The sequence below is a fragment of the Oncorhynchus kisutch genome, linkage group LG26 (assembly GCF_002021735.2).
Source record: "Oncorhynchus kisutch isolate 150728-3 linkage group LG26, Okis_V2, whole genome shotgun sequence".
Classification (NCBI taxonomy): Eukaryota; Metazoa; Chordata; class Actinopteri; order Salmoniformes; family Salmonidae; genus Oncorhynchus; species Oncorhynchus kisutch.
In genome coordinates this window covers 25112332-25126768 of record NC_034199.2, presented here as the reverse complement: position 1 = coordinate 25126768, position 14437 = coordinate 25112332, and the positions used below count along the sequence as shown (strand labels likewise).

The 14437-nt window shown below is 47.0% G+C and overlaps 1 protein-coding gene across 1 annotated transcript in view; it reads left to right on the top strand.

Annotated features, from left to right (window-relative positions):
- Positions 1 to 14437, top strand: part of LOC109870839 (B-cell CLL/lymphoma 9 protein) — a 31835-nt gene that overhangs the window by 14610 nt on the left and 2788 nt on the right. The window contains 5 exon segments of the mRNA XM_031805996.1: positions 2732 to 3078; positions 3569 to 3676; positions 3788 to 3974; positions 9590 to 9689; positions 10195 to 12364. Coding sequence (XP_031661856.1) covers positions 2732 to 3078; positions 3569 to 3676; positions 3788 to 3974; positions 9590 to 9689; positions 10195 to 12364 — 2912 coding nt within the window.

The following is a 14437-nucleotide window of genomic DNA, read 5'->3' as shown; positions in this document are numbered from 1 at the left end:
TTGAAGATGCTAGAATTGTCCACATTTACTTTTCCTCTGTCAACAAGACTAGTAAAGAACAGCAAAATCAGACAACCCCATAGTAAAATGGCTTTAACGGGAGGTGCATTCAAGTTGCGGGTGTCACAGGGAGAAACATGCATTCTGATAATCAGTCAATGTCCAACATTTCTTCATGTAATTGCACGCATGGCACCATTAAAAAACTAGAGTTTGTAGCATGTGGTTTAGGAACAACTGCACCACAAAACTCTTCACAGGGCAATGGTGTCTTGAAAGGGAAATTACATACTTTGTAATTGAAACAGTTTTTCTCGGTTGAATAATTCATGCTTATTCAAAATCATTTGAAATATTAACAACAATTAGGATGTTGTGTCAAATGTAAAGTTGTTCTCTAAAAGTCTGACTTTAAAAATTCCAAATAAAATAATTTGGAATCGTTTGAGTAGAATGTCCTTTTTAAGAAGTCACCAGAACTGTACTTCTATCTCCCCACCTTTTTCCTGCGACCTTTGCCACCACTGCTTTTCTAGGGGAAACAAGTTGTGGTGGGGAAGTAAGAGAACTAACAGAGACTGTGGGAGAATCTTAATGGCATACTCCTCTCGTTGCCTCCTTCTCAAAACCCATCGGAGGAGAAGATCAGAGGGGAGGGACCTTTTTGATCTGTGTTTTGAGAAGGAGGAGAGAGGATTGCCTGGCTACCACACACACACTCCTTGCTCCGGCCGAAACCCTATGCCACGCCCACAGACGTTAGTTTCTTCTCTGCAATGAGTCTGGACCGGAGTACCTGTCCGACCCTTCAGCGACTGCGAACGCATTCGGGGCCTTCTAATTGGTTCAGAAACCAATAGGTTGAGCCAGAGCTAGAACACACATGGGTTAAGCGGCTGTTTGAAAATTTGTCATTGGCTTTGATGCTCAGATTGGTTAGACTAGTGGTCACCAACCTTTTTGACTTTGAGTCAAAATGCAAGCCGAGATCTACAGCCAAGATTTTTAGAATTAACATGACTTTAAAAACATAAGCATATGCAACATTAGCCAATTAAAAACAGTACTGTAGCAATGAGGTTTGTGCAGTAGGTTTACTAGGCTATAGGCCCAATACATTATCACCGCATATTAGCTTTGCTTGAATTGCCCTGCCAAATCATTGTTGTTCAGACAATTCTTTTCAATGATATTTCAACATTTGAGGTAGGCTGTATTATCGCACCGGTAATAGATCAGTTGTTGTATTACTTGTGAGGCACAGCTGAGTGACCATACATTTAAATAATGTGCTTTTTATTCTAAATGTGCTGGGCTGATGGTGCCTGCATCTGATAGTCAGTCTCAGTGGAGGGAGTGAGCATCAGACTGAGGGTCCGTCTCTCAATGTCCCTCCGCTCTCCCTTTCCTCCGCTGACATTGACCAAAAAGGGACACCGTTTTCCAGCTGATGGCGAAACTGAAGTCGCACTGCATTATTTCTGCCTCGTGCACAAATTCATGTTGTTACTCCTATGAACAGAGAAAGTGAAATATAGACCCAAGCTGCAAATAACAACGCAAGCCTATCGATACGTTCCTACTCATTCATTACAGCTACAATGCTGGTTGTAGCGCGAGTGGAAGTTGGAAGAATTGCGCATTTTATGGCTTATAAAAAGTGTTGACAGTGCTGAGTAAGAACTTTAAAACATGAACTCACTCATAAAAACAGCAGCTCTTTGCTGTATTTGTTGACAGTCGCTCTAGTCATTGTTTCAAAAGCTTTGAAATCTCACAGTATCAACATCGCTGTAGCTTTCTTTTATGTCCGCTACGTTACACTGAGCCGTCCGATTGGCCAGCGGTAGACCGTGGCCAATATAGTGCACTTGATTTGCCATCCGGGCCCGCCGGGATTTCAGAGTTTGTACCTTTAGACACATAAAATGGGAACACTTCGCCTACTCGACGCGCAGATGAGTTGAATCGAGTGCATCTACCGTAAACAGTACAAGACTAATTAAAAAACATGATCGCAAATCTTAATCGTGTTTTTTTGTGAAATGTTTGGTGATCGACTAGGAATGCCTTTCGGTGACCACTGGGTTAGACGATCCAATCGCGGATGACTTTGTTTTGTAAAACTCTTCTCCGCCCCTCGTCACCACAAACAACTTCAATGATGGAAGTTTCAGACTAGAGGTGAGGAGTGATTGCAGTCTGACTCGAGACAGGAGAAGGGACGTGAGGAGTGATTGCAGTCTGACTAGAGACAGGAGAAGGGATGTGAGGAGGGATTGCAGTCTGACTAGAGACAGGAGTAGGGATGTGATGAGGGATTGCAGTCTGACTAGAGACAGGAGAAGGGACGTGAGGAGTATGCAATTGAGATTCTCCCTGAGTGTACTACTTGGGGAGCCATATATGTTGCGGCATTCACACACGTACACACAGAGTGTGAGATATGCACTTGATTCTCCTGGAATGTCATAACCCAAGTCTCCAGTAATTCTTCCTCATCAGTCTAAGTAAAGTTGTCTTCCCTCTTGCCTAACCATGACCAGGTCAATAGATTTTTATATCAATGAGACTACCTGGATAAATAAAGGTTCAATAAAAATGATGCTGACATTTTTTTCACTGTCTGTCACTATGAAAGAGTGCATGAAGTACAATTTGCTTCAGTTTATTTCTGTACAGTTGATAAGCACTTCTCTCTCTCCCTCCTCCTCATCTCTCCCTCTCTCAGTCCTAAACCCAAGCCAGAAGTCATGGTGCGCTCCCCTCCTGTCATGTCTCCCTCCGGTGGTGCCGCCCAAATGGACTCCAAACTGCCCAATCAGAACAAACCAGGAAGCTGCGGCAGCCAACTTCAGGCTTCGCCCTGCGACCTCAAGACAGTGGGTGTTAAGGGCTCCCAGCAGGGGGGTGTATTGGGGACGGGCCCAGGGGGCATGGGGGGGCTGAAGAACGGCCAGGGCCTGACCTCTGGGGGACAGGGGTCAAAGGTGAAGGTAAAAAGAGAGAGGAGCACCTCGGTGGAGTCCTACAACGAGCAGCAGCCAGACACAGTCACGCCCACCAGCGATGACAAGGGTGAGTATTACACTGCACTCCAAGTAGTATTCAGCTCAAATATGTCAAGTTGAGTACCGGTATACGTAGTGGTATGAAGTAGTGTACTATTTACTGATGACTTCCTACTTTCTAAGCTTGCATTTCCATGAAGCTAAAGTGCTTATATATTTCTGTTTCTCTAACACAATAGCTGTTGATGTTAGTGGGCATGTTACGAATCCATTCTGTGTGAACATGTGTTGTGGCTGTGGAAACAGCAGCAGGCCCCTGAAAGCGTGTCATTATGGTCACGCACTCTGCCCTTGATCCACTGCTGTGTCGGTCTCTCCTCTGCTCCTGGGAGTCTGGTGCACAGGACTGCATTTAGAGAAGGGAGGGGAGAGGGGAAAGTGTGTTTGTGTGTGTGCTATTGACATGGGAGCTCAGCTCGAACTCTGGTCTGTAGAAACGCACGCACACACATGAAAACACAGCTACACACACACTGACTGTGTGTGTGTGTATACAGACAGTAACAGGGTGAAGAGGATGTGTGTGGCTGAGAGGAGGCAGCCCTACAGTGGAGCTGACTGGTGCTCTGGAGGAGAGAGTGATGAGGACGACAAAGGATTCTTCAGTGAGTGTGTGTGTGTGACTTTGTGTATGTGTTTGTGTGTCTGTCGGTCATCCCCATTTCCACCTGCAACTGAAAACTACAGTATCAATGATCCTCTCTGTCCTTCCCCAGACTGTAACTCCAGTGACGTGAAGCCCCAGGACTCCAACTCCCATCCTCCCGCCAACGCCGGACTCAGCCGCTCTTCCACGCCCTCCCACAATCCACTAGGAGGCCAGGGCGCAGCGTCGGAGTCGGCGGGTGGTCAGAAGGCTGGGTCTAAAGTGGTTTATGTCTTCACTACAGAGATGGCCAACAAGTAAGGCCGATCACAGCGAATGAATGTATATTATGTATACTGCAAAAATATATTTTTCAAGATATTTGATCTTGATCGCCATATTAATTGTCATATGAAGGTAAAATATCTTGAAATAAGACAATTATCTGCCAGCTTTTATCTGCTAGCTTGGTACGAAAAAACAAGTTAATTATCACTCAATATAAGATATTTAGGTGTGCATAGATTTAACTTTTTGCTAAATGTTCTCTACTCAATGGGCTTTATTCGGTGTGTTTTGTGAGAGTGTCACCAGCAAAGCAAAGCACAGTCACAATTACACCTCCTCCATGCTTCACGGTGGGAACCACACATGCAGAGGTCATCCGTTCACCTACTCTGCGTCTCACAAAGAAACTGCTGTTGGAACCAAAAATCGCACATTTGTACTCATCAGACCAAGGAACAGATTTCCACCGGTCTAATGTCCATTGTTTGTGTTTCTTGGCCTAAGCAAGTCTCTTATTATTATTGGTGTCCTTTAGTAGCGGTTTCTTTGCAGCAATTCGACCATGAAGGCCCGATTCACGTGGTCTCCTCTGAACAGTTGATGTTGAGATGTGTCTGTTACTTGAACTCTGTGAAGTATTTATTTGGGCTGCAATTTCTGAGGCTGGTAACTCTAATGAATTTATCCTCTGCGGCAGAGTTAACTCTGGGTCTTCCTTTCCTGTGGCGGACCTCATGAGAGACATTTTCATTGTAGTGCTTGATGGTTTTTTAGAAAGTTCTTGAAATGTTCCGTATTGACTGACCCTCATGTCTTAAAGTAATGATGGACTGCTGTTTCTCTTTGCGTATTTGAGCTGTTCTTGCCAAATAGGGCTGTCTTCTGTATACCACCTTCTCACAACACAACTGATTGGCTCCATCGCATTAAGAAAGAAATTCCCCAAATTCACTTTTAACAAGGCACACCTGTTAATTGAAATGCATTCCAGGTGACTACCTCATGATTCTGTTTGAGAGAATGCCAAGAGTGTGCAAAACTGTCATTTAAAAAATATTTTTAAATATCTTTATTTAACCTGGTAGGCCAGTTGAGAACAACTTCTCATTTACAACTGCGACCTGGCCAAGATAAAGCAAAGCAGTGCAACACAAAAAACAACACAGAGTTACACATGGAATAAACAAACATACAGTCAATAACACAATACAAAAAAAGCTATATACAGTGTGTGCAAATGAGGTAAGATTAGGGAGGTAAGGCAATAAATAGGCCATAGTGGCGAATAAATTCCAATTTAGCAATTAAACACTGGAGTGATAGCTGTGCAGAAGATGAATGTGCAAGTAGAGATACTGGGGTGCAAAGGAGAGAAAAAAAACAATATGGGGATGAGGTAGTTGGATGGGCTATTTACAGATGGGCTATGTACAGGTGCAATGATCTGTGACCTGCTCTGACAGCTGATGCTTAAAGTTAGTGAGGGAGATATGAGTCTTCAGCTTCAGGGATTTTTGCAATTCGTTCCAGTCATTGGCAGCAGAGAACTGGAAGGAAAGGCGGCCAATGGAGGAATTGGCTTTGGGGGTGACCAGTGAAATATACCTTCTGGAGTGCTCGGTACGGGTGGCTGCTGCTATGGTGACCAGTGAGCTGAGATAAGTCGGGGCTTTACCTAGCAAATACTTCTATATGACCTGGAGCCAGTGGGTTTGGCGGTGAATATGAAGCGAGGGCCAGCCAACGAGATCATACAGGTCGCAGTGGTGGGTAGTATATGGGGCTTTGGTGACAAAACGGATGGCACTGTGATAGACTGCATCCAATTTGCTGAGCAGAGTGTTGGAGGCTATTTTGTAAATGACATTGCCGGAGTCAAGGATTGGTAGGATAGTCAGTTTTACGAGGGTATGCGTGGCAGCATGAGTGAAGGATACTTTGTTGCGAAATAGGAAACCGATTCTAGATTTCATTTTGGATTGGCGATGCTTAATGTGAGTCTAGAAGGAGAGTTTACAGTCTAACCAGACACCTAGAATATGTGGACAACCACAAAATCCTAAGTCAGAATCGTCCAGAGTAGTGATGCTGGACGTGCGGGCAGGTACAGGCAGCGATCGCTTGAAGAGCATGCATTTAGTTTTACTTGTATTTAAGAGCAGTTGGAGGCCACGGTAGGAGAGTTGTATGGCATTAAAGCTCATCTGGAGGTTAGTTAACACCGTGTCCAAAGAAGGGCCAGAAGTATGCAGAATGGTATCGTCTGCGTAGAGGTGGATCAAAGAATCACCAGCAGCAAGAGCGACATCATTGATGTATACAGAGAAAAGAGTCAGCCCGGGAATTGAACCCTCCGATTTGACACACTGAACTCTGTCTGAGAAGTAGTTGGTGAACCAGCCGAGGCAGTCATTTGAGAAACCAAGGCTGTTTAGTCTGCCGATAAGAATGTGGTGATTGACAGAGTCAAAAGCCTTGGCCACGTTGATGAATACGGCTGCACAGTATTGTCTTTTGTCGATGGCGGTTATGATATCGTTTTGGACCTTGAGCGTGGCTGAGGTGCACCCATGACCAGCTCTGAAACCAGATTGCATAGCGGAGAAGGTACGTTGGGATTCTAAATGGTCGGTAATCTGTTTGTTAACTTGGCTTTCGAAGACCTTAGAAAGGCAGGGTAGGATAGATATAGGTCTGTAACAGTTTGGGTCTAGAGTGTCTCCCCCTTTGAAGAGGGAGATGACCCTGGCAGCTTTCCAATCTTTAGGGATCTCAGACGATACGAAGGAGAGGTTGAACAGGCTAGTAATAGGGGTTGCAACAATTGCGGCTGATCATTTTAGAAAGAGAGGGTTCTGATTGTCTAGCCCAGCTGATTTGTAGGGGTCCAGATTTTGCAACTCTTTCAGAACATCAGCTATCTAGATTTGGGTGAAGGAGAAATGGGGGAGGCATGGGCAAGTTGCTGTGGGGGGTGCAGGGCTGTAGCCAGGTGGAAAGCATGGCCAGCCGTTGAGAAATGCTTATTGAAATTCTCAATTATTGTGGATGTGACAGTGTTTCCTAGCCTCAGTGCAGTGGGCAGCTGGGAGGAGGGCTCTTATTCTCCATGGACTTTAGTGTCCCAGAACTTGTTGGAGTTTGTGCTACAGGATGCAAATTTCTGTTAGGAAAGCAAAGGCTAGCTTTTTCAAACTGCCTGTATTGGTTCCTAACTTCCCTGAAAAGTTACATATCGCGGGGGCTCTTCGATGCTTATGCAGTACGCCACAGGATGTTTTTGTGCTGGTCAAGGGCAGTCAGGTCTGGAGTGAACAAAGGGCTATATCTGTTCCTGGTTCTACATTTTTTTGAACGGGGCATGCTTATTTAAGATTGTGAGGAAAGCACTTTTTAAGAACAACCAGACATCCTCTACTGACGGAATTAGGTCAATATCCTTCCAGGATACCCGGGCCAGGTCGATTAGAAAGGTCTTCTCGCTGAAGTGTTTTAGGGAGCGTTTGACAGTGATGAAGGGTGGTCGTTTGACCACAGACCGATTACGGATGTAGGCAATGAGGCAGTGATCGCTGAGATCCTAGTTTAAGACAGTAGAGGTGTATTTAGAGGGCAGATTGGTCAGGATGATATCTATGAGGGTGCCCATGTTTATGGATTTGGGGTTGTACCTGGTAGGTTCATTGATAATTTGTGTGAGATTGAGGGCATCTAGCTTAGATTGTAGGACGGCCAGTGTGTTAAGCATGTCCCAGTTTAGGTCATCTAACAGTACGAACTCTGAAGATAGATGGTGGGCAATCAATTCACAGTGTCCAGGGCACAGCTGGGGGCACAAGGTGGTCTATAACAAGCGGCAACGGTGAGAGACTTGTTTCTGGAAAGGTGGATTTTTAGAAGAAGAAGCTTGAATCGTTTGGGCACAGACCTGGATAGTATGACAGAGCTCTGCAGGCTCTCTCTGCAGTAGATTGCAACTCCGCCCCCTTTGGAAGTTATATCTTGTCGAAAAATGTTATAGTTAGGGATGGATTTTTGGTGGCCTTCCTAAGCCAGGGTTCAGACACGGCTAGGACATCAGGGTTGGCGGAGTGTGCTAAAGCAGTGAATAAAACAAACTTAGGGAGGAGGCTTCTAATGTTAACATGCATGAAACCAAGGCTTTTACGGTTACAGAAGTCAACAAAGGAGAGTGCCTGGGGAATGGGAGTGGAGCTAGGTGCTGCAGGGCCTGGTTTAACCTCTACATCACCAGAGGAACTGACGAAGAGTAGGATAAGGGTACTGCTAAAGGCTATAAGAACTAGCCTTCTAGTGCGTTCGGAACAGAGCGTAAAAGGAGGTTTCTGGGCGTGGAAGAATAGATTCAAGGCATAATGTACAGACAAGGGTATGGTAGGATGTGAATACAGTGGAGGTAAACCTAGGCATTGAGTCCCGATGAGAGAGGTTTTGTCTCTAGAAACATCATAATCGAATATGTGAGGTTACCACATGTGTGGGAGGTGGAACAAAGGGGCTAGTTAAGGCATATTGAGCAGGGCTGGAGGCTCTATAGTGAAATAAGACAATAATCACTAACCAGAACAGCAATGGACAAGGCATATTGACATTTGGGTATGCGTAGCAGAGTGATCAAATGGACCAGTGGGTAGCTAGGCGAGCTGGAGACACGGCGACTCAGACAGCTAGCGGGCCGGGGCTAGCAGGCTAACAGAAGGGCCTTAGGGGGACGTCGCAACGGAAGAGTCTGTTGTAGCCCCCTTGGACGGTTACGTCGGCAGACCAGTCGTGTTGGATTGGCAGGGCTCCGTGTAGGCAATAAAAGGCTCCAGGCCAATTGTCAAATAGGTATTGTAGCCCAAGAAATTGGTTGATGGACAGTCCGATATGCTCTAGACAAGGCAAAGCGTGGCTTCTTTGAAGAATCTCAAATAGAAAATATATTTTGATTTGTTTAACACTTTTGTTTACTACGTGATTCCATTTGTGTTATTTCATAGTTTTGATGTCTTCACTATTATTTTATGTAGAAAATAGTAAAAATAAAGAAAAACTTTTGACTAAGTGTGTCCAAACTTTTTACTGGTGCTTTATATAAACTGAACAAAAATAAACGCATCAATTAATAAGGGATTGTGACATCAATAAGGGATCATAGCTTTCACCTGGTCAGTGTGTCATGGAAAGATATTCCTAATGTTTTGTACACTCAGGGCACACACACACACACGGAGGGGGCAGAGAATAATAACCAATGTGCATAAGCACATCATGCTGCACATTTCTCTGAGAAAGTAGAGGAGACATCAAATCCAGAAATATTGCTCTCTACCGAACATGTGAAAGCCTGCAGCTATGCTTTGTTTTCAGTGTGCTTGCCTGAAAGTGTGTGTGTGTTTCAGTTAGCTCAGATTAACACTGTCCTCTGTAGGGAATAGGAGATGAAAGATGTGGATGTTAATTGGAAAATGTGTGTAAAGTTGTTTGTTTAGTCTGTCAACCTTGGCATTTCCTTCATGCCCTTGTCTAACATTGCCGTCATTCTGCTGGCACACGTGGACACACACCACGCATGCGCACACACACACACACACACATAGACCGCTGACTGATGTGTGACTGTCTGGTTTCTGATCCTCAGGGCAGCCGATGCTGTTTTAACAGGACACTCAGAAAACATAATCAACTTCCACATGAAAAACATATCCAACAGCAAGGACAAGACCCCCCTCCCACCCCTGGTAAGAACACACACACACACACACACACACACACACACACACACACACACACACACACACACACACACACACACACACACACACACACACACACACACACACAGTCTTGTATAACTAACCTGGTGGGGACACACAATTCAGTCCCCTTAAATTACATTTTCACCAAACCTAACCTTAACCCTAAAACCAAACCTCAATCCTAACCCAGCTCCTATCCCAAATTCTAAGCCTAACACTAACACTAACCTTAACCCTAAACCGCCTTGAAATAGCATTTGAACTTGTGGGGACTAACAAAATGTTCCCAGTTGGTAAAATTTTGGTTTGTTTACTATTCTTGTGGGGACTTAGTTAAACACGTCCAGTATAGTTAAACACACACACATACACACAATACACAGTGACAAAGGTGATGACCGCAGGCCACTTGGCATACAGTCAGCTTTGATAAAGACTTACAAACCCTCACTTACTCCCTCTCTCTTTTATCCTTTCTTCATTTTAGAACAATCAGACAGGACCCCTCCGAGGTAACTCCAAGCCCTCTCAGCAGTCATCTCACCCCTCAGACCAGAACCACCAGACAGTGTCTAAACCTGGCATGACTGATCAAGCTCCACCCCAGCCCCCTTCCCAGGGGATTAAGCCTGGTTCACTCACCCAGGATGGGGCCTCCTCAGCAGGCATGGACCCCAAGAAAATCCCTGGTAATACCATGGGTCCAGGTGACCAGGCCCCTGGGTGCCAGCCTCAGTCCGAACAGGGCATGCCCCCTGTGAACCCCCCTCAGCCTGGGGAAGGAGGAGGGCCGGGGTCAATGGGGATGGGTCACCCTGGTCTGACACCCCAGCAGCAGCAGCAGCAGCAACTGGCCCAGGAGCTTCTCAACATGGAGGCCAATACCGAGGGACTGTCCCAGGAACAGCTGGAGCACCGCCAACGCTCCCTCCAGACCCTCCGAGACATCCAGCGCATGCTCTTCCCTGACGACCGCGACGCCCCACCGCCACCCGGCCCCCATGGGGGACCCCCACAGCCCCACGACGGCATGCCTGATGTGGGACCCAGGAGGCCGGAGCAGGGACCTCTCCAGGCCATGATGGCCCAGTCCCAGAGCCTAGGTCCACCAGTGGGACCAGGAGGGCCCCGACCCCAGGGACCCCCATTCGGCCCCCTGCATGGACACCCCAGAGACATGCCCCCCTTCCCAGACGAGCTGGGTCACATGATAGGTCATGAGGGGTGTGGAGACGGAGATCACATGACCCCGGAGCAGGTGGCCTGGCTGAAGCTGCAGCAGGAGTTCTATGAGGAGAAGAAGAGGAAACAGGAAATGCATCACCGCCCACTTCCTCCCGACATGATGATGCATCCCCACGGGCCGCGCGGCATGATGAGAGGACCACCACCTCCCTACCAGATGGGCCCCGGAGAGGTGTGGGGTCCAGGGGGGCCGGGAGGGCCATCAGAGCACTACCAGGAGCGCATTGCCATGGGCCCCAGAGGGATGCCGCCTCACATGCAGAGGATGCCAGGGTTCCCCCAAGGCATGATGAATCCTGATATGGAGGGACCCCCCAGGCCCGGGATGGGCTGGCCTGAAGACATGCCCCCCAGAATGGGGATGGGGGATGGCCGAGGGTTCCCAGGAGGGCCAGGGGGGATGTTCGGAGGTCCAGGGTTGCGGGGAGAGCGCTTCCCCAATCCCCAGTCAGTCCAGGAGGCTATGTTTCACCAGGGCATGGGGGGTGACAAGGGACAGGGCCTTCCTCCACAGATGATGATGGAGATGCAGAGGATGATGGGACACCAAAGAGGCGGCATGGAGCCCGGCAACGGGGGCGGGATGATGTTTCCCAGGATGCCTGGCGAGGGCCCCATGAGCCCCTCCTCCAGACTGGCTGTGATGGGGGGCCGGGATATGGGCCCTGAGTTTGGCATGGGCCCCCATGGGAACCCCCAACTACGAGATGGGCCAATGAATATGAGCCCAGACGAGATAATGAGAATGAGAGGGCCTCCAATGGACAACATGGGGCCTCAGGGAAGGCAGATGCAGGGGTCCCACTTCCCTGACCATCCCCAGCCAGGGGACTTCCCCATGGGGCCCGGACGGCCCTTCCCTGGGGGTCCTGGAAGTATGAGGGGGCCTCATGGAGAGCAGCCCTACCGTGGCCCGGAGCACAGGACCACGCCTATGGCGGGCAACGGCCGACTCAACCACCTTCCCCCCGCCGCCGGAACACCCCAGGGCCAGAGGGGACGTAAGCCTGCAGAACTGAACATCCAGTCAGGAGGGGCCAGCTCGCCCAGTCTCAATCCCCTCAAGTCCCCTCCTTTGAGGCAGGTGCAATCCCCCATGATGGGCTCTCCCTCTGGGAACCTCAAGTCCCCCCAGACCCCCTCCCAGCTGGCTGGTATGCTCTCCGGCCCTCCGGGACCCAACGGCCCCCCTAACACTGCCAACTCGGCCCCAATGAAGTCCCCTCACTCTATGATGGGGTCTGCTGGTGCCTCCCCAGTACATATGAGGTCCCCGTCCCTCCCCAACCCTTCTCCAGGGTGGGCATCCTCCCCCAAACCCCCCATGCCCAGCCCAGTACTCCCCCAGCAGCAGGGGGGAAAAACCCCCCTCAGTATGACCTCACCTAACATGATGGGTAACATGGAGCAAGGTACAGTACTTCTATGGCTTTATTCTTGTTGATGTTCTTTCTCCCTCTACCGCTCTCTTTTTCTCTCGCTCTCGCTCGCTCTCTCGCTAATCAAATTTGATTTGTCACGTATTTCGTAAACAACAGGTGTGGACTAACAGTGAAATGCTTACTTAGAGCCCTTCCCAACAATGCAGAGAGAAATAATAGAAAAGTAAAACACATAATAATAATAATAATAAATACACATTCAGTAATGAGAACTTGGTTATATACAGTGCCTTGCGAAAGTATTCGGCCCCCTTGAACTTTGCGACCTTTTGCCACATTTCAGGCTTCAAACATAAAGATATAAAACTGTATTTTTTTGTGAAGAATCAACAACAAGTGGGACACAATCATTAAGTGGAACAACATTTATTGGATATTTCAAACTTTTTTAACAAATCAAAAACGGAAAAATTGGGCATGCAAAATTATTCAGCCCCCTTAAGTTAATACTTTGTAGCGCCACCTTTTGCCGCAATTACAGCTGTAAGTCTGTAATTACAGCTGTAAGTCTCTCTATCAGTTTTGCACATCGAGAGACTGAAATTTTTTCCCATTCCTCCTTGCAAAACAGCTCGAGCTCAGTGAGGTTGGATGGAGAGCATTTGTGAACAGCAGTTTTCAGTTCTTTCCACAGATTCTCGATTGGATTCAGGTCTGGACTTTGACTTGGCCATTCTAACACCTGGATATGTTTATTTTTGAACCATTCCATTGTAGATTTTGCTTTATGTTTTGGATCATTGTCTTGTTGGAAGACAAATCTCCGTCCAGGTCTCAGGTCTTTTGCAGACTCCATCAGGTTTTCTTCCAGAATGGTCCTGTATTTGGCTCCATCCATCTTCCCATCAATTTTAACCATCTTCCCTGTCCCTGCTGAAGAAAAGCAGGCCCAAACCATGATGCTGCCACCACCATGTTTGACAGTGGGGATGGTGTGTTCAGGGTGATGAGCTGTGTTGCTTTTACGCCAAACATAACGTTTTGCATTGTTGCCAAAATGTTCAATTTTGGTTTCATCTGACCAGAGCACCTTCTTCCACATGTTTGGTGGGTCTCCCAGGTGGCTTGTGGCAAACTTTAAACAACACTTTTTATGGATATCTTTAAGAAATGGCTTTCTTCTTTCCACTCTTCCATAAAGGCCAGATTTGTGCAATATACGACTGATTGTTGTCCTATGGACAGAGTCTCCCACCTCAGCTGTAGATCTCTGCAGTTCATCCAGAGTGATCATGGGCCTCTTGGCTGCATCTCTGATCAGTCTTCTCCTTGTATGAGCTGAAAGTTTAGAGGGACGGCCAGGTCTTGGTAGATTTGCAGTGGTCTGATACTCCTTCCATTTCAATATTATCGCTTGCACAGTGCTCCTTGGGATGTTTAAAGCTTGGGAAATCTTTTTGTATCCAAATCCGGCTTTAAACTTCTTCACAACATTTATCTCGGACCTGCCTGGTGTGTTCCTTGTTCTTCATGATGCTCTCTGCGCTTTTAACGGACCTCTGAGACTATCACAGTGCAGGTGCATTTATACGGAGACTTGATTACACACAGGTGGATTGTATTTATCATCATTAGTCATTTAGGTCAACATTGGATCATTCAGAGATCCTCACTGAACTTCTGGAGAGAGTTTGCTGCACTGAAAGTAAAGGGGCTGAATAATTTTGCACGCCCAATTTTTCAGTTTTTGATTTGTAAAAAAAGTTTGAAATATCCAATAAATGTCGTTCCACTTCATGATTGTGTCCCACTTGTTGTTGATTCTTCACAAAAAATACAGTTTTATATCTTTATGTTTGAAGCCTGAAATGTGGCAAAAGGTCGCAAATACTTTCGCAAGGCACTGTATATCTATTTCAAACCAGGATATGTTTTGCTACCTAAGGTAAATAGTTATTATATTTAATCTCTCTCCTCTCTCCTCTTCTCTCTCTCTCTCTCTCTCTCTCTCTCTCTCCTCTCTCTCTCTCTCTCTCCTCTCTCTCTCTCTCTCTCTCTCTCTCCTCTCTCTCTCTCTCTCTCTCTCCCTTCTCTCTCATCTCT